This window comes from Heteronotia binoei, chromosome 3 (assembly GCF_032191835.1).
Source record: "Heteronotia binoei isolate CCM8104 ecotype False Entrance Well chromosome 3, APGP_CSIRO_Hbin_v1, whole genome shotgun sequence".
NCBI lineage: Eukaryota > Metazoa > Chordata > Lepidosauria > Squamata > Gekkonidae > Heteronotia > Heteronotia binoei.
Window position 1 is genome coordinate 158,211,890 of NC_083225.1, and position 25,412 is coordinate 158,237,301.

Consider the following 25,412-nt stretch of genomic DNA (forward strand, 5'->3'; position numbering starts at 1 on the left):
TCAAAGGCAAAGGAGAGATGTCCGACCAACACGGGGAGGGAATAGGAGTGAGGCTGGGCATGCGCGCACGAGAAGCCTTGCTTGGTGGCAAGGTGGGGGTGGGGGCAAGACAGGCCCTCTCAGGACCACAGAGAAGCCGTCAATCCCCTCACACCCTCCCGCTGGCAAGAGACTCTGCCAATGGCAGGCAGACAAGCAAGAAGTACCAAGTGCAGGAGTCTGCTGTCATAGACAGCGGCTGGAATGTGTGTCTGGGAGTGAGCAGCCCAGCAGCACACACACACACACACCCAGAGACCCCCTTTGTTGCCAGTGCCCCCTGCCATGTGCATGGAATACCTCCCCTGGAGGCCGCAGAACTCAGAGTGTGAGTGCATCAGCTGCAGAACTCTGCGTCCACTTCATCAGCCTCCCTTAGTGCCCTGCGCACAACAGCCCTGTGGGGTCAGGTAGGCTGTCAGCCCAGGTAGGCTGAGGGGCGGCACTCCCACTCTTCTGTCCAGCCACGCGGGGGGCAGCGTGGCGGCTCATGGACCGTTCCCCCCCCCAACCAAGTCTGCCCACCCTCCCAGGCATTCCCTCGGAGAGGCCACTGACTGGGGGGGTTTCCCGGGGAATGTGCAGCAGATGCCCTGCAGGAGAGACAACAGAGGGCACAGCTCAGACTTTATTTTTCTGGAACAGAGTGCAACAGACTCCCTGGCACGCGCTGGGCAGTCTCACCATGGGCAAGGCTCCATCCAGAGCGGTGGGCAGAAACAGCTGAGGGAGTGGGGGGTGATGGAGCGACACATGTGGAAGCCTCTGTGTTGGAGTCCTGCCTGCAAATGGAGACAGAGCTCAAGAGCACTTGCAGGGGCGGCGGCTGGAAGAGCAGGCTGCGTTTCAGCTGCGTACTCCCTTAAAGGGACAGTCTCTAACCCACCTCCCCACAATGGGGCAACTGCCACACACACACCATGCCCTGCCAGGGGTTGAGAATGTGGCAGAGGGCAGACCAAGGGAAGGGAGCAGGCAGCAGCACAGGGGAGCTGGGTCAGCAAATGCCCCCTGCCGGAGCCCACTACCTGGTTCAAGTGCCAGAGACGCTCGCACACCGAGTGGTCGAGAGCGAGGGGAGGGGGAGGCCGGGGGGGGGGACAGTGGAACTTACCCAGCCATGGGTGACAGTCCTCACTCGCATGCAGAGCTCCAGGAGCCTGGAACCTGTGGAGACCTGGAAACAAGCAGTTAGCCCCAGGAGAGAGACCTCTCTCTCCCCCTCACAAGTCAAAGATACTGTCAAAGCAAACGCGCAGTGCGAAACCCATCATCAGTGTGCCTGCCTGTCCCTCACTCTAAATCTGTATGGCCAGGTGCTCGCCGGCAGAGCTTCCCGCCACGCGCGCCTCCCCCTAACAACTGAGTTGTGCGAGGCCAGAGCAGAAGTATTTCTAGGAGGGGGGAGACCATGATTGGGTGCTGGGGAGGGGGCTCATCAGCCTGAGGTGCAAGGGGATTGGCGAGGCAATCACGCCGCTCCCTAAGGGTTTGCGAGCTTCCGCAGTGGCGAAGGCGACCATTCTTTTTGTTTCAACAAGTGCCTATGGGACACGCCGCTGTTTTTGCAGGTGTAACGTTGCGCCTCTCGGGGGGGGGCGTGTCATGGGCCAAACTGCTCAGGTAGCTGCCTAAGCCTGGCCGCGTCCCGAACTCCACCCCTCCTTCGCCTGAACGCCGCACTCCGCCTCACTTCCGCCCATGCTCGGGCGCAGCCCTCAGGCGCCGCTGCCCTCAGGTGGAGCGGCGCTCGGGCAGCCCCCCCCCCCACGTAACCCCCCTCCACTGTGGCGGCACTGATTGTATGTCAGCGCAAACCCTTCCTGCTCCCACGAAGCGGCTCATCTGCTCCCCAAAGACTTTCCGCCCTCCCCCCTCTGGATTGTGCAGTAAATGTATTAGAACTGTTTGTTTTTGGTTGTGATAAAGAACTGCACCACAACTGCCAGTCTGATGATACTGTAAAGGAAATAACTTATGCTCGAACAAATGTGAGGTCTACAAAATTTATTATAAATATATATGACTCAAGCATATGTTGTAACCCATAAACCTGGTTTTATGAACTGCAACAAAAATCAGCCACAGTTATCTTGTTATTACAAAACAACTATACACCAAGGTCACAAAAAGGTCATTATAAGACATAGATACAGTATCAAACTTTTCACAGCCACCCTTCTTGATCCATAAAATTACTTCTTATTTAATGAATAATGACATAGGAATTCAAATTCTGTCAAACCCAATAAGACTCCGGCATCACACAGATGTCATTATTTTCATCTAAGTATTATAAATATACTTATTTTAAGCTATAAAAGAACATTTATGGTAGATTGTTTTTTTATATGGAATTGGCTGGATCTGGATGAAAACTTATCCCATGCCATCTACAGCATTGGAGGACTTTTCCTGCACATGTATGCTGTTTTTGCTGCTATGATTATTAGGCCAAACTACCTTATTTCTATAGTAAATTATTTAAAAGAAAATGTTAAAGCTTGGATTCTGAATTTGGGAACATCCTAGCTGAAAGAAAAATGCCACAGGTGGGAATGGATCAGATCTCTGACTTCTACAGATAGAAAATATTGTGTCACCATTTCTTCAGCCATAAGCAAAGCATGATGAATCAGGGCCTCCGATTGCTTTTTGTTTTGTTAGTCAATAGATAAATGTTTTGGCCAGAGTAAGAATTAGGGTTTGCCTCAGATTGTCATGGCATTTCCATTTGGCTCCTTACATTTAGCAATAACAGAAATTTTATAGAGGTGTCTTCCGGTACCCATGTATTGGTGAAATAAATTTTTGTTTAAAATATGTATCAAACACAGCTGCCATAACATAACCATATTTGTCACTGGGAAGTCAACATGGTCATTGCATTTTTAATGTTATATTCATATTAATACCTCATTTTTTTTACCTCATGTCTTGCTATCTGTCAAAAAACCCTGTAAAATATGTAACTAACTGGGAGCTAAATAAAGCGGCATATGCTGAAAAGTTCGGTTTCCTTGCAGTAGTAAATTTGTTGCATTAATTCTTATCTTGTCCTATAATTCACTGCATCTCTACATTCTATCTAATTCTGAACTGGGCTGCAGAGCAGATAAAAAAATTCACACAATGGGGCTGGGGACAGGGCATATTTTTCTACAAGTATGGGGGAAGCCTTGCAGAAAAACATGAAATGTTGAAAAAATATGTGGGGGGTTAGAAAATGCAAGTAATGTCTGTTTCTTTAATAAAAGTGAGATCTTTCCATACTACATTGTGAGATCTCAGTGGCCATTTGAGTGGCTTCTAGGTAACCTGCTCCCAACAATGTGGAGGATTCCAACTCTCATTTTGTGTCAGGGGAAGAGATGGGGGAGAAATATAAAAAGACAAAAGACAGGATAAAGGGAAACATAGCGCAAAGTGAAAATAAAGCTGGGATAGGGGCCCAAAAAAGATTAAAAGGGTCAACTGAAACAGGAAAAGGCAAGAGAAAAAAGTTCAGGAGGAACACAAGTAGGTAGGTTGGTGGGAGAGACAAGGAAAGGGAAGAGGCTGTAGTCTCTTCCCAGAAGAGACAAAGACAAAAAGCAAAAGAGTGATACGGAGCAGGTTTCCCAATGAGTGATACAGCTTTAAACTTTTAATAAGAATGGGTTTGCAATATCTCTTCAAATTAGGCTTGGACTGATCAATAGATGACTGCTACCTTGCACATTTCAGCTGGACTTTGAACCAGTTCATACAATATGCTGAGTCTCTGTACAGAAAGGAGCACACTTTCCTTCCACTGGCCATCTAACATGCTATAGCCCTGTCTCTGAAACCAGTAAGTATCCAAGCATTGCCATAGTGTCTGACTTGAATGCACATGAATCCTGGATCACATGTACAGTTTCAACTGTGTTTACCAAATCTACAAACTCCAAAATAGAAAACATGACAATGTGTGGATGCCCACTGATATCAGAGGCAGGGTCAACATGCCAAGTGAATGAAGAGGTAAGGTGCACTCCCCACCTTTTCTTGCTTCCCCAGAATATATGGACCTACTGGATTGTCCAACATGGGCCTCATTCAGATCTTTATGGTCTTGGTTGTTATCACATTATGGCAAGTGTACTAACAGTATCATTAAAAAGATTGCAAACCAGCTTTTTTAGCCTTTCTCATAGGTTTTATCTAGAAAGCTGTCAGCGTCTATAATAAAATTGTCTGAAATTTCTAGGCACTATACAGCTTCTTAGTACAAAATGCACAAATCCCCTCCATTTCTCAACAAAAATCTCTAAACTGGACGCTCACTTAACCATATATACTCCAAATATTCTTATTTATTAGGGACCGTTCTGACTGGGGAGGGAAGATAGCATGGTATAGCCTAGTGTCTTCATATCTTAGAAGCTAAACAGGATTGGTACTTGGAAGGGAGACTCACCAAGGAAGACTCTGCAGAAGGCAATGGCAAACCACCTCTGCTTCTACTTGCCTTGAAAGGGGTCACCATAAGTTAGTTGTGACATCTACCAAGCTTTATACACAAATATCCGTCCCAGTAAATCATTGGGTTAAATCCTACTAGTGTGTTTTCTTTAGCATAAAGCAATTTCCTGTAAAAGGCCCTTCCAGCCCGTGGATACTTACACGCTTTGCTAATCTCAGTATAATGGAGTTTGTGGTTCAACTAAAAACACACACACACACAGGACTTGGCCAATTCCCCCCCCCCAAAAAAAACATAGGTATGTACCATAACACTAGCCACACTCCTAGAACTGCCAACTTTTTGCTAGCCACAAGGCAAGTAGAAACCAAGCAGGCAGTTTCTCCCAACCACACCATCCATATAAAATGAAAGGCTTCTCCTAATGAATTTCTGCCTAGCAAGAGCCCAACCAGAAATCAAAACAGAAAACCCAAGTTCCCTCTTGCTCATCCAAAAACACTTCATTCTCCCCTAGGCATCTACGAGCTAACCTCTCTGAATAATACACTCTAATCCAGCTCAAGTGTTATTGGACCCAAAGAAAGAGAAATGCATTCCTATATTCCTGTACTTGCTGAAGACTTTAAGACAGAAACAGAATGAGGACACAACTACTGCTGGAAAAAACTGGCTGTGGAAACCTCTTTCTTCAGCCTGGATTGAGCATATAGGTCACTGATAAGTCAAGAGCCACAGTACAGTGACAAAACTCATTAGTAAATAATGGACCACATTAAGGGAAATACTCTGCAGAGCCTTCAGAAAAAGGCTGCAGCAGAACAGCGTTACAGAGGTATTTTAATTCCTCTAGGTACCATTTCTGTCACACTATGGAGTGTCAAACACATTATTTATGCATGATTCTTGAGCTCAATTATGGAGTCTGCAAAGCTCCTGGCTACTTAGCCAGAGAATGACGCAGAAATTCCTTCTCACTTTTGTAACCAAAGGCTAGAAAGCCTTATTAGATTCACCGTTCTCAATGGGTGAGGCTGCGGGGGAAACACACACAAGAATGAACAGCTGCAGCAGCCTAGAAAGACGACTCCGCAGCTCAACAAATATAGCCACACACAAAAGCCAATAAAATTTTTTATTGATGCTTGACATTTACACTGGATTTTTCCTTACTGACACCACAGTCAGTATGATCACCATCTCCTAAACCAGCCCTGTAAGAAGAAGGAGAGGTGGAGGAGAAGGAGATTGGATTTATACTCCACACTTCATGGAGTCTCAGAGCGACTTACCATCTCCTTCCCTTCAGTGGGGATGAGAGAAATCAGAATTCCAATCAGATTCTCAGCTTGTTTTTAACAATACAGAATCAGAAAATCGGACAATCCCAGCTGGACCAGACAAGTGATCCATCAACCCCAGCGTCCTGTTTCACACAGGAGCCACCCAGTAGCTCTGGAGTGCCAACAAATCATGTTTCCATATCCTGCTTCTACCAAATGCAAACCCCACAATAATAATTTCATGTTGCTTCACTCAGTGCTGCTGGTTTCTGAGACTTTCTGATTGATTTGTGCAAGTCTGACAGTGGTTTATTTATCCCTCTACCCTTAATTTAATGATCTCTAGCGGCCTCCTGACTGTAAGCCAATATTCTTCTATACTGTACAGAACTCACATCTGAGAAAGTACAGAAAGGAACCAGGCACAATGGTTTCAATGCCTTGCCAACTGGTCTTTCATAAGAAAAAATGGTTACCTTTCCAAGTATCTGTGCTCCTCCAGGGTTCTAATTAAAAAAAAAACTGTAGAGACTCTTTGGCTTGACTTCCACTCTTCCTCTGGCAGTCCAAAGGAAAGAGAACTGGAAACTAATGCAGAGTGACAGCCAAAGGAGAGAAAGAGAGGGGGAGGAAAAACAGGACCAGCAAAGTGAAAGCACACTTATTAGGGAAATAAGTTCCAGGGAAATAATAACAGAGGAGGGACACTCATTTTGATAGTCAATGTAAGAAGATCCACATCAGGGCATACTGAAAGCCAAAGTCACCTACTGGGACTTGCGTCTGAGTAAAGTTGCACATTTGATATCACTGAGAGTTCAATACAACCTGTTTCTGCTGGAACTATAAAGAAGCTGTTGACAGAGACAGAATTTCACTTAAATTTCCACTTCAGTTTCATTAACTAAGTTTTCAAAATGTGCCATTTCTTTTCAGGTGAGCTATTACCATCAAATATAGGAATGAGAAAGTATGAACGTACTTAAATGGACTGGAATAAGAACAACATTACTGGAAGCACCTTTTTTCTAAAAGAATTCTAGAATCAAAAGAAGTTTCTATTTAAGAGCAATTAGACCACTCACAAAATGCAGCCATCCTGCAGGAAGCATGAAATAATAAATTAAGCCATGGCTTACTTTTCATGCTCCATGCACTTGTATTATCTTAAGGCCTATAGCTCAACTTTTAGCTTGCAGGATGTGTCCAGGCAGAAATTCAACAGATGCCATTCTCCCAAACAGGCTGTATACACACATAATGAATTTCCACCTAGAGTACTGATAAAAGGATCAATGTCTTCCCATCACAACAATTACATGAATGGCCAGTCATTCCAGTGTTTCCCACTGCTTGGTAAATAAACACTTCCTGATTAACTCAAGAGTAATTAGAAGCACATCATTTATTTTTTAAAAAATTAAAATTAATGTGTGACATAGTCCTTAATAAATTAAGTGGAGGCAACACACAACCCAAAGTGCTATGCACTCCAATCACAATGACCCCCTTACTGCCACTAGGAAGAAAACGTGGCATGGCATAACAAAACCAAAAAAACTTTAGGAAAACAGTGCAGTCTATACAGTACCCAGACTCAAACCAATGTGACAGCTCTTTTTGGCAGATACCACATTGTGGATTTCAAGATGTGACATTAACTTATAGAGTTTCCATGGCAGGAATAGGTTATGAAATTGATAAATAGGTGCATGAAGCAGCAGCTCAACAAATCTTCACATGACCCATGAATGATCTTAAAAGAAGTACTGACCCTCTAGGAAGAACAGGAGAGACAGCCTGATCAACTAATTTGCATAATTTAGCTGGGAATGATGCTTTTCTCACCAATGGCCATGTTAAAGATCAGCTGTACTATCATTGGTCATCTACAGGTTTATCAGCTGGTGATCATATCAGAATTGTATTGATTGCTATAGATCAAGAATTGTAAAATGTTGGGTAGAACTGCTATTATTGACTTAACAAAGGCTAATCTAAAATATAATATGACAGAGTCAAAGGAAGCAAATAAACCAACTGCAGCAGCATAAAGAGAAAACAGACTTAATTTTGTAAAATATTTGCTTAGTAGATCACAGCCATTGTAATTTAATTTAATTTACAAACCAAACAGATGAACTAACATACATCTAACATAACACTTTACAAATACGTTCTCTGTTCTCATACATTCCACAAAATCTACCCACTCCACAAAAATATTTTGGATAAAAATATACTTGTGAAAACTGCAAAGAAGTTAATTCTGGTTTCACAAAACTGACAATAATATACATTTAATCAGTACACAAAAACATAAATAATTTTTTACAGTAGACAGACAGCAGCCACATCTGCATGCAGATTTGTACGTCCCAAAAAAATTACATAACACCTACATCCAACCAGTGCATCTATGTACTGTTTTGTTTCTTTATAAGTGCAAAATCATTTACTGGGGATAGGATACAGAACACTATCTACAAATTGCGGAGATTTGGCTTTGGTGCAAACATTGAGGAACACTGATAAGACTCAAGGGCAAGCTTTCCAAGATTTTTAAATGAAGAGGCATTCTGACCATTTGAAAGAGACAGTTAAATATTGTTGCTGACTAAAGTATGGTTTATTATTGTTGTTTCCAAACATGATTTGCAGTCAGGGGATCTGGGTAAAGCAACAAAGGGTTTAATCTAGAACAAAGAGCTCTGCTCCAAAGACAACTTTCCACTCACATAAGTTCTTCCATCAGCAGAAAACTTTTCTAGTCAATGAATGGACACTCTCTGTCACCAGGACACCTTACACAAGTGGAAGAACTCCTTCTGGATTCATCTCCATAGCTTGGATCCAGCCTCAACTGTTCTGCACATATGTCAAGACAGCCAACTCACCACTGCTCAGTCTAAAGCACTGAGGACTTGGAGTCAGCATCTGCACACATTCTACTGCAGTATTCATAAACTCAGTAAAAATTTCCCCAAACTGCTAGAAATTCAATCTGTACAACATCTGCTGATATGTATCTTACTTTGTTATGCATCACCTAGTCATCACACATACCCTGCACCATGTCACTGGATGCAACATGTTTTGGACATGTCCCCTCCCCCATCACCGGAAGTGATGTCAACCAGCCACTCCCCTATCTCCTGCCATGTCACCAGAAGTGACTGAAAAAGGCCACCCCATTCCCCTCCTGCATCACCGGAAGTCATGTGACCAGGCCTCTCCCCCATCTACATCACCGGAAATGACAGGGACATCTTGCATATTAATTGGGCAGTTTCCATATACAGCCACACCCCTTCACCATCACCAGAAATGATGTGTCTAACACCACCCCATCCTCACCGTCACCAGATGTTACCTGAACAGCCCTACTTCATTTCATGTCACTGAATGTCCTTTCTCCAGTGCCACCCACATATAGGGACATTGCAAGTTGGGTGTGACAGGATGACACCACTTCTAGTGCTGTAAGAGGGTGTGGCCTAATATGTAAATTCAATTTGTACCTTGTATTGAAATAGGCCCCATGTCAAGTAAATGAATTCCTCAATATAAATGGTGCCCTTTCCCCACTGACTGAGACTTCTACCTGATCTAAAAGGAAAGATGAAAAGCAAAATGGACATTTGACTAGTTTGTTGCAATCCAATTTGCTTTCTGCATATGCCTGAAAATCTAAATTCCACTCCACACCATATTGAAACCAGATAAACAAAGAAGCAACACAAAAATTTAAATTGTATGCTCCAAAAAGAGATAGATGGCTAACAGATGCTTCATCTCCTATTCAGATTTTAATTACTGTAACGATCATCATCAGTATAAGTATACATATGGAATTATAGAGAATATGTCACTGAAATCTATTCCCTAAAATCTGTAAATATGGTAATTCTATTTTGGAACTTTACATCTTGCAAACAGAAAGGAAACACTTTCTTACTTACAAATAAAATCAGCTTAATTCATACACTATAAGGTGCCTATAAATTCATGTTCATCAAAATGACACAATATTGGATGCAATTTTACTGCTGATATGCAATATTGCCATGTTAAGGATGCAATTTTGCAATGATTTAATGTTTTCAGTTGAATGCAGATGAAACTAGTAACATCCCTGCAGAATAAAACCCAAAAATATTCACTCTCAAAGCATTCCACAGGAGTAGCAAAAACATTCAGGAACTTCTTTGCAAACTCCACTGGCATATATAAAAGCTGAATAACAGTCAGCTTCATGACAAATTTCTTAAAGCATCATGGATGGCATTAGTCAATAACAAGACTAACTTATCACACAAATTCATCAGACAAAAAGACCAAATGGTCGTTTGCTCATTTTTCAGTAAATGGCCACATTGCTCAAGCTCAGTGCTGTGTTGTCTTGTCAAAGCAAATAGCAAACAGAGTAATTCATTTAAAATGAGCAACATACCAAAATTTGGCATGCTGCCCCTTCGCCTGAAGAATGTCTGTTGATGGCATGTAAAATTAGACTCTCCTGCTATGGTAATCACAAAGTTCAAAGTTGTTGCATACCATGGCTGCTTCCACACAAAGATGATCCTCTTTCATAACAGGTATGATGGGACTGAAAGGGAAAGTGGTGCCTGATATGGCCTCCACATGTGACCTAACCCACTTTGACTTCAATGCTTCCAGAAACATCAGTTCAAATCAGGTTCCAGCAACATCAGAGCAAAGGAAAGGAAAACTATGGGAAGCAACAGAACAACACCAGGAAGAGGACGGTGTTGTATGGATGCTCCAAAACCCCCACTGCCGTATGAAAGCTGAGGCAGAGCAAATTCCCCCACACAGAATCAACCTTATTCAGCAGAAGTTGGCTGTGCAACCATGCTCTAACAATCACCACAAGCTTTTTCCTCTCGCCCTCCTTTCTACAGAACTCAAATGCAGGCTACATCTTAAGACCAACTCTTATTGCCAAGCCTGCATGGTCAAGCAAACTATTAAAATTATCAACATCTACACAAACACACCAATCCATTAAAAAAAAAAGAACCTAGAGGGAAGAATATACTTTTACAGAGTACAACTGCAGAACCTCAGTGCCTCAGACTTAAAAATAAACAAGTTTCTAAAATCCTAAAGTTGGCTTTTCACTGAAGAAGAGTCAATGAAATGGCAGCAGCATCCTTTTATGCATATAAACGAACAGCCTCACAGGAAAACCACAACACAATCACAACATCTCATTCTACAATATCCTCTTTGGCCACAAAACTCTTCTCTGTCTACTGTCAAATGCATTTGCTTGTTTGTCATTCTAACTATTCTCTCATCTCCTAAAATTATCTAAGGGATGATCTCACCATGAAGGTCTACGAGCAGCAGATTCCAGAGGGAAATGCAATTTTGTTGCCTCTGATCTCTATCATTGCACATGTTTATATATATATATATATATATATATATATATGCAGATCAGAAGAGCAGTGACTTTGATTTTTCACTTTCAGGTACCACTGAATTAGTTTTCAATACAACTAGAACAAGAAAGGCCCCACAAAACTTTCATTTTATTCTGAGATATTGGCAATCAACTATTAATAATGGCTATCTGAAATCAACAAGTAAGTAAATAGCTCTGTTTCAGATACATTGGAATATTTTACATTCTAAAAAGAATGCAAAATCTGCAAAATATTGGCTGTCATCCAGCCAGTAACATGTAGCAATTACTGGGTCCCAAATGGGGATGCCACCTTCCATGTTCACCAAAATATGTATGGTCTACCAAAGCTTTTTTGTAGCAAGAACTCCTTGCATATTAGGCCACACACCCCTGAGGTAGCCAATCCTCCTGAAGCTTACAGTAGGCCCTGTAAGCTCTTGGAGGATTGACTACATCAAGGGTGTGTGGCCTAATATGCAAAGGAGTTCTTGCTACAACAAAAGCCCTGTGGTCTTCTTACTGAGGTCTAGATGATTAGCACATTAATACTTGTGTAGGCATTCATTTAGGTTCAAACAATATATTGGAATTAGTAACATGAACAGTCTGGGTTTGCTTGACCTGACTTTCTCTGTCAGATGTCAGGAACGGAGGAACTTGTTTTCTAAGTGCCCAGAGTCAGATATGGTTTCAACATTTCCCTCATCGTGTTTTCCCAGCCCAAAACAGCCTTTTAAGTACATATGCAGCACCTCAATGCAACAAATAATAATAAGAATTGCAGATTTATACCCCGCCCTTCTCTCTGATTCAGACTCAGAGCGGCTTACAATCTCCTATATCTTCTTCCCCCACAACAGACACCCTGTGAGGTGGGTGGAGCTGAGAGGGCTCTCACAGCAGCTGCCCTTCCAAGGACAACTCCTATGAGAGTTATGGCTGACCCAAGGCCATTCTAGCAGGTGCAAGTGGAGGAGTGGGGAATAAAACCCAGTTCTCCCAGATATGAGTCCATGCACTTAACCACTACACCAAACTGGCTCTTGGGGCAGTTTCATAAAAAATAACCCTCCTCAGGGCAGTTTCATAAAAATTGTAATATGCTATTTGGCCCATAGCTGAATAGACAGAAACATTCTGTCCATCAGCTGTACAGTCATATTACTGTTACTCCATTCTATGCCCATTCAAAGCAATAGGCTTACACTGCAGCAACTCTGCACTGATTGCTCTGGAGGGCACTTACCTTGCAGTGGGGCGTACAGCAATATCAGCAAGCCAACCACTCCTACAAGCCAAAATTGCTAAGACAGTGAGGAGTTGTACAAGCTCCATGGACACAATCCATACTTATTTTTAGCACTCTACAGCATTAGGCAGCATAAATGGCTTTATAGTGCAACAGTAATCAAAACAAGGCATACTGAATTACTTCCAGTTCCCCAGGTAATGTAGGTGAGAAAGCTACAAGGGACACATGCAAAAGACCAGTGCTATTTGTATCTTTTGTCAAATTTCTTGGAGTAGTTAATTATCATAAATACGGTGACAATGAAAGCAAAACATATAAAAGATATAAATGCAATAAAAGATCTTCTAGGTTGGAAAGCAACGTAGTCTGTGTCAAGGACAATTTCTTCTGGACAAAACAGTTCCTGGGTTTCTGGGCCTGGAAAGCCACCATTGTCAATTATCTCCCTGTAACGTTTGGCAGAAGATCTTGGCTCATACCGGTTGACAACATAATGATAAAGGCCATATTTAGGATCAGTCCTATCAATGAAACAATAGACAAAATAGCCTTGGATGTTGACATTATCCAAAGTATAGGCTGCAAAACAGAACAAAACAAGAGGGAAGGGAGGAAAAGAAATTAATGTCGTGCTTGTTTAAACCACCATATGCTGCTAAATCCTAGGTTTGTGTTCCTTCAGATAAACAAGGAAGATGTCTTGAAAAACTGACATAAAAATGTATTAATTGACCAAATTCTTATGGTATTAAGTCCATATAAGATGAATCCTTCAGAAGGAAGGATTCCATAAGAAGTTCTCTGTTAAGGATAAAAAGAAGGACAATCAGAAGTTCTCTGTTAAGGACAAAAAGAAGGACAATTATAAGAGAAAGAGGAAAAACTCAAAAGAAGTCATGTGGCACCTTGAACACTAACCAATCTATCATAGCATTTTGTGACCCACAGCCCACTTCATCAGATATGGAAATCAAATCTTTCATTAGCAAATACAGATTATATATGGACAGATTGTACAAACACACTCAAAAGGAAAAATTCTGAGCAGTATGGTTAAAAAGCCATGAAATGCAAGCACAGCCTATGACATTTTTACACACAACTAAAACAGTAAAAGATAAGCACAGAGACCAACTACAACTGTCATCAGAGTTTATATAGTTACTTTTGAATTTACAGGCTTGAAGTCAGCTTCATAGCATGAGTAGGCTGGGACATCAAAGCCACACAGTTTGACTTGAGAATCTGATTCTTCCATATGCTCTAGAACAAAGATTTTTGAGCCTGCAAGTATCTTTGGAACTAAAAAGCAATGGTGGGTACAAATGCCAAATGACTGCCGCAGGATGCAAAGAAACAAACAAAATGTCAGGGAGTGAGGTTATGCAGAACTCTAGAAGTAACTCTTCAATGTTCCAGGCAGAAGCTCAGCTTGACAGGAAGCCTTCTCAAAATAACAGATGGTTTTAAAATATTGTCTTGCATATACACAGCTTACTTTCAATTACACAGCAAAAATTCTTTTGCTGTGGTGGCAGCTGCTGCCAAAAGCAATACTTTTTTTAAAAAAACCCTGTACAGTCAATCAGATCTCTGATAGCCAATTAGAAGCCCTGCCAGGCAAAAGTCTCACCTGGCTCCATCAAGTTTCTAAAAGCACTTGGCAGGTGTCAGGAAAAATTCTGGTGGGCATCATAGTGCTCATGGGACCCTTGTTCTAGACCTACCTGCCTTGGAATCTGTGTATTCTTCCAGTGTCAACATATATATTTGTAAACAAATAGAAGGCACTGTGAGTGTTCTCTCACAAGGAAACAGACTCTGTAAAGAGGCTCAGAAGTTACCATTGAAGTAATCTCTGTTTGCAAATATATGGCTTCTCTAGAACAAAACATGCAATAGGTTCTGGTTCCATGGCAACATGGCATCAGGTTCCTAGTATTGCTTTGACTACATGTTTTTTGCCTTTTTGATCAGCAGGAGGTAAAAGACAAACAAAAAGGAAGATGACAGTTCCCAATGATGAAGGAATAATAAACAGCAGCATTCTTCTAGGATCCCAGGCTGAGAGAGAAAGGAGGGATCAAGCAGAAAAACTCCAAGGGAAACTGTTGTGGGGGGTCTAAAAGTGAAACAGGTATGTGTGGTGGTCAAACAAGGCATATGTGGTAGATGTGGTAATCAAACAAGTCACCACAAGAATACACAAGGCCCCAAATAGACACACTGTTCTTGTATGCTTGTTCCATTTTGAAATATCGCTTCGAATACCTCAGTCTAGCCATAGTCTACTCCTGGAAGGACACAGTAGCTTTTAAACTACTGCTGCTGTCTTCATGAAACCTGGATTTTCCACCTGAAAGGCAATAACCATTACAATTCAGAAAACACAGTATAAAACTTGTATCTTGAGGCATTCATTTTTTTTAAAGACCCTTACCTTTTAAAGCTTCATTGACATAACTCTGTATGTAATATATCCTCAGCTTGTCTTCAGCTGCATCTGGCTTGTCATCAATCCCACTGGCTATGATGTAAATTGGTACATCACCATATTTCAATTTTACCCACTGGAGGAGCTTGCGCAATCCCCAAGGCACTACTCTACTTCCACTAGGTGATTCCAGCCAAGTGATGTCATTGAGCAATTGGACTTTGAGCTTTTGATCGTATTTCTCTGGGTCTTCATTTTCTGAGTCTACAAGTACTGTAGTGTAGTGACTTAAAGCAAAAAAATCAAATGAACCACGTATTACCTTTTTTTCCTCCTCTGAGAAATAAGGTAAGGTAATGTCTCTACTGTTTCTTTGGTAAGGCCACTGTCTCATCACATCCGGATAGTCACCTTTTCCAAAGATGGGTTCAGCAAACCAGCCAAAGTCAAATTCCAAAACTCGGTTGGCAGCCATTTTGTCTTCTTCAGAAAAGGGACAGGCTGGCTCTGCCCAGTCAGCTTGTAAGGCAATTGATATTTTACCCTTCTGAGTCTTCCTGAATTCTTTATCATACAGGTGCCAGGCTTTAGCGTGACCCTTCAATAGATTATGCGCTGCAGTGAAAGTCAAGTTCTTGGTGTAAGGCTCATTTATTGTGATCCAAAATTTGACATGCTGGCCAAGCTTTTTAAAGCAAAGTCTTGCATATTCCTCAAAGGCACGCACAGTCAAAGGGTTCTCCCACCCACCATGCTTGGCTAGAGAAACAGGAAGTCCTTGATTCTCACCCATGGGCTTCCACAAAGCAACCACAGGAGTTATATTAACTCTAAGTAGCTCACTAACAAAGCACTGATAATAAAACAGGAGTGTGTGGTTAACATAAGACAGATTTCCTGAAGGGAGAATCAAAGACCATTTCAAGGTAAAATAGAAGTGTGTGATGTGCATTTCTCCAAGTAAAGAAATCTGAAGCCTGATGGCAGCAAGATCAGCACAGTGACGCTTGCGTTTTGGGGCATCAACACCCTCAACTTTAATGAGTGTATTGGTTCGATAGACATCCCAAATATAAACACTGGGATCAAGGAACTGGGACGGAGTTGTATCAATCTGGAAAGGGGGAAAAAAGAACAGATTTGGTTTATTACAAAGAGGAAAACATAGGCAGACAAGCTCAAATGACTAACTGAATTTCATAGGAACTTGACATTTATTTGCTGGTGTTATCTCAGTACACTCACAAGATTTTATATTTCCATTATTTCTTTGCATATTTTAGGGTAGATTTTATATTTCCATTACTTCTTTACATATTTTAGGCTAGTCTCAGTCATACATCATAACAGTATCTGTTGTCAACATAGCTACTCTCATGTTTGGGCATATTTATCCCATACTTATAGGAATGAATAGGTCTTTCCCTTCTAACTAAATAGTATAAGGGGAAACCATAAACCTTTTGGAGAGAAGAAATAGATACTGTCACATGACATAGATATAGATACTGTCACATATCGTCACATGACCTGGACGATAAAGAAACTTAGTCAGAAACTTAGCAAAGTCAGCCCCAGTTAGTACTTGGGTGGAAGCTCACTAAGGAAGTCTGGGTTTGCTACACAGAAGCAGGATTTGGCAAGTCAGTTCTGTTCATCTCTGAAAACTCTACGGTGGTCATCGTAAGTCTGCTGCAACTTGACAGCACGTTGCACCACCATGTCATGTGATCTTCTTCAGATGACATCAAGAGATGACTGCTATTATGCTTATTTTCCAGTATGCTATAATTTAGCTGATTGTCAAATATTGCTAGAGATCTTACTGGCACTAAAGAAATTATCTTGAAAACAGATTGTCCCTTTCCCAAAACATACACTGAAAAGAACTGGGATAACAGCACAGATCTGTTGTCCTCATTTCTTTGTGGTATCAAAAAACAAAACCCTGATAACACCAACTCTGCTATTCAGTATATACAATGTAGGGGCATTTGGAGATGCGCTGCCTATCTTTATCTTTTTCCCTTTTCTCCTCAGAACTTTTTTCTCTACCACATGTTTTTTTTTTCAGCCGCTTCCCCCTTTTACCCATGGGAACAAAAATCCTTTCCCTGACTAAACACACCAGAGGTACCGAACCCAATATATTCTCACAGTTCAAGATGCATAGTTATGTTACTCTCTCTGTAGCAGCAGAAAAGAGTAAGAGTCCATAGCACCTTAAAGACTAACAAAATGTGTGGTAGGATATGAGCTTTTGTGAGTTACTGCTCACTTCTTTAGATACAGCTAGAATGTGAGTCCATCTGTCCTATTTCAGATGCCAAATGATATTAGCAGGCAAAAGACAAATAGCAGGTATGACTGGTTTAGGTGTGATACACAGAGAGGTAGTAGGTGTGGAGAAATCAACTGGTAAAGAGACAGGAAACCTAGGTCTGGATTCAGTGCAGGTAGATGCATGGTCTTGAGCTTTGTTATCAGTTGCAATTCAGCAGTCTCTAATTTGTAAGAGAACTGCTACTTTTAGGTCAGCAACTGAATGTCCTGGAAGGTTAAAATGTTCCTCCACTAGTTGTGGTTTCTAATGTCAGACTTATGTCTATTAATTCTTTGCTGAAGGGACTGGTCTGTTCATCCAATGTAATGAGTGGTACTGGGCTCCCAGGCTTTCCTAATATTATCACAATGTGTGTGTGTAATATATGAAGGTGGGGGAAGGAGAGCTATATTCCAGTCATTTCAGAGAATCTGAAGTCAAATGAAAACTAATTGGACTCATTCATAATATTTGTAAATGACAAACATTGCCCTCTATTTCAGACCCATATATTTCTTCTGGCTATTCTGGCTCATATAAATGTGACTTCAGTGGTAGAGAAAAATGACTTATTTAAAATGTGATATAGACATTTATACATTGTCTGATCAGATAGCACAATTTGCCAGAGTTTTACATTTGTTTACATGAGGAAAAAATCTGAATTTTGGTGCATTTTTATTATAAATCTTTATTTTTGGAGTCTGTATGGTTGTCATATTCTTCTATGAATTCTGCATTGTATGTGTCAAGACTGCAACTGCCTTTGGTCATTAATAATCAATAACATGATCCTAATGATAACTCATTAAAATAATCTGGTTTCCAATTAATTGGACATACCTTCTACCTATTAAAGTATTTTAATCTATTTGCTTAGTGGACTAACACTGGAACCTTAAGCAGAGGTATATCCTTCCAAGTTCACTAAAGTCAACAGCTTAGATGGCTGTAACTCAGCTTAGGGTGGCACTGTGAGTGTTTCTGTTCTGCTTATTTTGTTGTTGTTCAGTCACACAGTCAAGTCCGACTCTTTGTGACCCCATGGACAAAGTCACGCCATGCACTCCTGTCTTGTGAAGTCTGTCACTACTTCCATGTCTTCCCCTTCTATTTGCCAAGGAGTGATGGGGCCGGATGCCATGAACTTAGTTTTTTTGATGTTGAGTTTCAAGCCTACTTTTGTGCTCTCCTCTTTCACCCTCAACAAGAGGTTCTTTAGGTCCTCTTCACTTTCTGTCATTAGAGTGGTATCATCTGGTTATAATTTGTGGTTATTAACAGTTATTTTTCCAAGTTGTCAATCTGCTTTGTTAACATTATATGGATGAAACATTAAATGCCACTGCACTCCAAAATAGTGTAAACCAGCTGTGGAGTTCTAACAAAGTGCTTAGTCAGAAGTTGCTGTTTTTTTCTGGAAAGTTCAGTGTTGGGCTCACGGGACAATAATAAAAAGCATCGTGTCAGAGGGAAATAGCTTTTCTGGAGAACAATCCCTCATCGAATAGTAAAGCATGCATTTTCACAATCACTGTGGGAATGCAGTCAGAAATGTTTTTCCAGCACGATGCACTATAAATCATGCAGCCTCAGCCCTGCAGCACAAAATGTTTAAGAGCCCTTCTGAAGCAAACAGTCTGCAAGGCCTGAAAGTGACTGTAAAGCTCTCTTGTGCTAACTGGGTCAGTAACTTTGCTGGAGTTACCAGTCTCAGTCTTGGGAGGCACCAGCTCCAGTTCCTATTAGGAGCCAGGAGAGTAATGGCTGCACAATTTTCTTGGAAGTATCAGTGTACCAAGCATGGTGCAAGGTAATGATGATACAGTCGCCAAGAATATAACATTTTATCTTTTAAAAAAAACCCTGTGTTCCAAGCCAAAACAACTGGAGAAGTCCTATCCTGGGTGCAAACTGAAAGCTAAATTTTAAAATGTTATATCTTCATTACATTGCCGTAAGGTGGGAGCTTAATTATAGAAGATATTTGAATGGGTATTTTTAATGTAAACAGCAAATTGGAAAATGCCATAACCTCTGTCTGAATCAGTTTTCCCAGCCCAATTTGCTGCTTACTATTAAAAATACCCATTCAAACATCTTATATAATTAAGCCCCCACCTCACTGCAGGAGAGAGCTCTCAATCCAAGTCTTGGATTGCTGCACATCCCAGACCCTCCCACACCTGACACAGAATAAGAAACATAGTAACTGTTTGAATTTATCATTTACACGTATGGCACTTTAGAAAACAACATAAGCCAAAAGGAAAGATCCTTGTCTCAAGAGGCTTGCATATACATTTCAACAGTGAGAGAGAGAGAACAAAGGGAAGAAAGGAAAAAAAGAAGTAAGGGTAACCAATAAGGAAAAGGGAGAAATTGAAGACCTATGAATCACAGAATGTGTTATCATGTGTCTGTCTCCCTAACCACATGATCAGCCACCAGATAAAATGTGGGCTGTTTTTAATTTGTTTTTTGCCAGGAAAATTGAGCACAATCTCACACTACGTTATCTGACCATCATGCAAAGCCTGAATGCATCCAAAGGATAATGTGTTGCTGACGAAGCACCCAACCAAGCTGTTACAAAATACGTTCGATAATCTCATTTCATAGGAAATGAAAAGGAAGATTTGGTTCTGTCATTTGACTTACGTGGAGATTATTTTCAATAATTCCCCAAGCAAAATTACAGGGGAAAATCCCTTCTATCGGCTGGTTTTCTGGTAATGGAAGGAAACCATTTTTTCCTATCACTTGTTGGTAGAAATGTGCTGAAGACTTTGAGATCAATTCTTTATCATGGCTTTGAAAGTCAACATAAAACAGACCCCTTCGAATGTTGCCTCTGATCCACTCAAAGCCGTCCATGAGCGACCAAACTGTGTATCCAATGACAGGAACTCCATCGTACCGAATAGCTGAGAATGAAACAAAAAATAAAAAAATAAATAATATCTTATGTAGAATGCATTGCAAGCATCTGTATATGTATTCCACCCAAAAAAGTACAATTGTTTGAGCATTTTACAATAGTTTTCAAACTATGATGCTTTAGGCTATCATCATGGGTAGTGCACTGTTAGAGCAGAAGTCATTTCATTGCCACCAGTTTCAACCTGTGATCTGACAACAACAAAAGAGCTTGAGTGTCCCTACCCTTTAGAAGGGAGTATGATTTTGGATGGCCCAAATCCTATCAGATCTCAGAAGCTAAGTGGAGACAGACTTTGGTTGATACTTGGATGGAGACAGCTAGGGAAGTCCAGAGTGACCATGCAATGCAGGCAACGGCTAGCCACCTCTGAATGTCTCTTGCCCTGAAAATCATACAGGGTTTCCATTACTTTCCATTACATGACTTTGCTTCCACTTACTTCCTCAGGTCCCTTTCCTTATGGTCTGTTGGTCAGAAGGAGCGAAGTACTGAGAAGTTTTCCTGCGACTGTCTGCCCTGGAGCCCATTCTTATCTTGTGACTTCCCAGCACTCCAGCAAGGTTTGTATTCAGGAAATCCCAAAGAACAGACTAATGACATGGTTATATACCATTATCACCTTTCCCTGTCACTTCTCTCTCAAATACTCATAAGACTCATGCTGTCATCCTCCCTCCAACACCCACATCTATTTTTGGCTTTATCTGCCTTCTTTTCACATCTAAAAAACTGCAAAAAACAAATTAATTCCGTTACTTGTGCAAAATACCAGTATTAAATTTTAAAGCTATCTTCAAATCATAACAAATATGTACATGTTTCCTTTTGCATTCTGTTTTTGTTGTAAGTACTCACAATACACTGTCATGTGGCACATGTTGGTCATGTGTGAAACTTCCCTAGTGCCTCTTAAAAAACTCCTTCCACAAACACGAAGAACAAGGACAGTCAGGCAGCACTGGGACATGAACCCAAGATGTTATTTAAAAGTGTAGAAATCTGGGAAATGATATTATCAGAGATTACACATTGACTTCCCGTCAAAGGAGAAAAGAAAGGACATCTGATCCATGGGGAAAGATCAAAGTCAGCACAGATGGTACCTACTTCAGAGCAGGGTTGACAAGGCAGAAGAGACAATAGGCAGACTCCAGACATGGAATCAGGGCCCGTTAGACATAGACCTCACCGTCCCGAGTTAGAAGCTATCCTGCAACAAGCTGTTCTGTCAGTCAGAGGGAAAAAATGTGCTATGTAATAGTGATGGCAATGCAAACTATGATATTCCTTGGAAAGAGATTGTTTATACCTTGGTTTCTTACCCAATGGGGACTCAGAACAGCTTACAGAATCATTCTGCCCCCCCCCCCCTCCATTTTCTCCTCACAAACTCTGTGACATAGGCCAGACTCAGAGTGACTAACCCAGCACACTTCCATGGCAGGGTGGGGATTCAGACATGGACTTCCCAGAGTCTAGTCTTCTCTGCTCTAATCACTACACCATGCTGACTCCCACAATGCCATTTCTGCTTATCTGATAAATGCTATTTATCATACAGCCCTGATTCTCTAGGTTCTTCTCATGGAAAATCATTGCCCTTCAAAAGTCTCAATCTCTTACATGCTACACCTTCAATTACTTCTTTCTCTGGGTTGAAAAATTCCTGGAAATTTAGGGATGCAACCTGGTGGTGGCAGGGTTTGGGGAAGGACCTCAGCAAGGTACAACGCTATCAAGCCCAGCCTCCAAAGTAGCTATTTTCTCCAGGTGAATTGACCTGTGTCACCTGAAGATCAGTTGTAATTCTGGGAGATCTCCAGGCCCCACCTAGGTTGGCTACTCCTGCTATGCCTCTGACTGGAAGGTGGGGGAGGGCTCTACAGAGTCACTCTTTTTTCAACTAGAGTTTCACAGCACTGGCATGTTGACCTACCGTAGTTTAGCCTGAAGGCTGGGGTAATGGAATAATGCTAAGAACCCTAGCTCACCCCACCCACAACCATCATGCTCCTTGTAATGGAGATCTATGTATAGGGGAGGACTCACTAGTTCTCTTGAAGGAGCTCTCTCCATCTGGGTTGAAAGTCTAGGCAGATGAGATCTTGGAGGAGTGCTTGTTTCCACCAGGCTCACCTCCTCCTCACCCAGAAGTGAAAGCAGCAGGACTGGCAGCGTGGTCTTACCAGGTGGTGGCAGCAAAAAGCAATGGAGCTCAGGAGTCCTGAAAGAGGTGGCAGCAAGTTCCCCTGTGTGTGACAATGGGAAACATTCTTGCCTTAGGGAGCCTGTCCTTTTATCTACCATCTGGGCCTCTTTGTGTGGCTCACTTGGTCCATCTCTTCTTACATCTGTCTGTAAGAGTTTAGGCTTACCATTTCTGCCTTTCATGCTATTTCTCTTTGTACGCTTATCCATATCTTGCTTTTTTTGTGCTGATGTCATGAGAGTATGCCAGTTCTTTGCACAATAATTTAAGCCCCAACATGGGAGGGAATTGCATGAAGTGGCTATGATGGGTGCCTTATGCAGAAAGGAGATAACCATTTTCAGGTGTGAACCATATATGGTTTGATTCCTAGCATTCTGTGAAAACCTTTAAGTCACTAGTTCCAAACACACTTTTTATTAGTCATTGCTTTTTGCTTATGGCATTTACATCTATAGTTCAGCTAGTATTGGCTCTCAGTTTCACTGCCCAGGCTCCATCTGAAACTGCCTACCAGCCCTGCGACTGCTCCTGTTTCCTGGCCAGCTGGAATTCTGTTCCTAGTCCCATGGTGTATAGGACTGTGTCTAATTTTTGATGAATTGTGCAAAGAACTTACCAGGGACAGTAAACCACTTACCTCTGTCATGTCATGTAGAAGATAAGTTGCTATTGGTGAAAAAGCATGCAGACTTTCAAACAGTACAAATTCAGTTTTAAAAAAAATGGTAAGCTTATTTTCAAACCCACACATATCTCAGTCATATACAGACATGCAGCACGTCTACAATCAACAAAATATATAAAGGCACATATTGGCTGACAGCAGACGGGCATTTTGGGGTGGTTGGGAGGCTTTCCAAATTGGGACGGCTCAAAAAGAGCTGTCCTGAAGCCTACACATAATCCTCCACAAGCCGTCCCCATCCCATCCATGGGGCTACATGGGCATGTTCAGATGGCTGTTATGCACCATTCCTGTCTACATTTTCAGTAGTCACACGCACGCATGCATAAGTGTGCATACATGCGCATAAGTGTGCATAAGTGTGCATGCATGCGCGTAAGTGTGCATGTGCACACATGTGCTCTGAAGAGTTTTAATTTTTAAAAAGGATGCTACTTGGGGTGGCTTGGCAGTTTCACACTACCAAGGTGCCTCACTTGTGCCCTTCTGCTTCCAGACGCCAAGAAGGTGACTGGCAAGCGGCTCAAATATTTGCTACCACTTTGGAACTGGTAGTTTTTTTCAGTTGCACTGCAGAGGCTGGGGTGAGTACAGGACGAGGAGAGGCAGCAGATGTTTGTGTGTGGAGGGATTTTTTGGGATGGATTTCAGAGGCATCTCTGAGTTGGCCAAAGTGCTGGTCTGAGCAGCCATTAAATTCCATTTCATGTTAAACTATTGCAATGCCTGTAAATGTTATGTGTTATCATTTCTCCCAACTCTGTATTCCAACTATATTTTATGGCTATTCAATGATTATTTGTTTATTTAAAGGATATTATTGAGTTATATTTTGTATCATGTACTTTTCAATAAAATCATTTAATTATTTTTTTTTAAAACCCTTCCATTTCACACTCTTAAGATATGTCTTGCCATCTTCTGGGCATGGAACAGAGGTCACTGGGGGTGTGAGGGGGGAAGTACTTGTGAATTTCCTGCATTGTGTGGGGGTTGGACTAGATGGCCCTGGAGGTTCCTTCCAACTCTATGATTCTACAATGCAAAATACACTACTTAAAACCATTCTGTTTTTAAAATGGATACATGCTTCAGTATTTCTCCACCTTACGGTGCCAATTATTTTACAATGTCAGTGCAACTACTATTACTTTAATTCAGAATAACAATGTCCACTCTAACTGGCAAGCAGTAACAATCTCTGGTCAGTCCTAGTTGAACTAATAAAAGCCTTCTTTGTGTTTTATACCAGAATTGTTTTAGGAAAAAAAGAGTTTACACCTGGCATCAAGCGTGGAATTCTAACAGGAGCACCCTTGATGTAGCCAATCCTCCGAGAGCTTACAAAAAAAGCCTTGTAAGCTCTTGGAGGATTGGTTACCTGGGGGGGGTGGCCTAATATGCAAAGAAGCTCTTGCTTACCCCTGCCTGACATAATGTATAATTTTTTATGCTGCTTTGCTATTTTAAAAGAGAAAGTTGCTTTTTACTTAAGAACATAACAGAAGCCATGTTGGATCAGGCCAATGGCCCATCCAGTCCAACACTCTGTGTCACACAGTGGCCCAAAAAAATTATTTATATATATATATATATATATATATATATATATATATATATATATATATATATATATATACACACACACACACACACACACTGTGGCTAATAGCCACTTATGGAACTCTGCTCCATATTTTTATCCAATCCCCTCTTGAAGCTGGCTATGCTTGTAGCTGCCACCACCTCCTGTGACAGTGAATTCCACTTGTTAATCACCCTTTGGGTGAAGTACTTCCTTTTATCCGTTTTAACCTGACTGCTCAGCAATTTCATTGAATGCCCACGAGTTCTTGTATTGTGAGAAAGGGAGAAAAGTACTTCTTTCTCTACTTTCTCCATCCCATGCATTATCTTGTAAACCTCTATCATGTCACCCCGCAGGCAATGTTTCTCCAAGCTAAAGAGCCCCAAGCGTTTCAACCTTTCTTCACAGGGAAAGTGTTCCAACCCTTTAATCATTCTATTTGCCCTTTTCTGGACTTTCTCCAATGCTATAATATCCTTTTTGAGATGCGGTGACCAGAACTGCACACAGTACTCCAAATGAGACCGCAAAATTGATTTATACAGGGGCATTACGATACTGGCTGATTTGTTATCAATTCCCTTCCTAATAATTCCCAGCATGGTGTTGGCCTTTCTTACTGCAATCGCACACTGTCTTTACATTTTAAGTGAGTTATCTACCACGACCCCAAGATCTCTCTCTTGGTCAGTCTCTGCCAGTTCACACCCCATCAACTTGTATTTGTAGCTGGGATTCTTGGCCCCAATGTGCATTACTTTGCACTTG

The 25,412-nt window shown here is 41.5% G+C and overlaps 1 protein-coding gene across 1 annotated transcript in view; it reads right to left on the reverse strand.

Moving 5' to 3' along the window:
- Positions 1-12,267: 12,267 nt before the first annotated feature.
- Positions 12,268-25,412, reverse strand: part of KL (klotho) — a 43,245-nt gene continuing 30,100 nt past the window's right edge. Inside the window, exons 3-5 of the mRNA XM_060235302.1 lie at positions 19,877-20,142; positions 14,899-16,006; positions 12,268-13,037 (exon numbers count right to left, since the gene is read on the reverse strand). Coding sequence (XP_060091285.1) covers positions 12,700-13,037; positions 14,899-16,006; positions 19,877-20,142 — 1,712 coding nt within the window. The 3' untranslated portion in view covers positions 12,268-12,699. The remainder of the gene's footprint in view (positions 13,038-14,898; positions 16,007-19,876; positions 20,143-25,412) is intronic.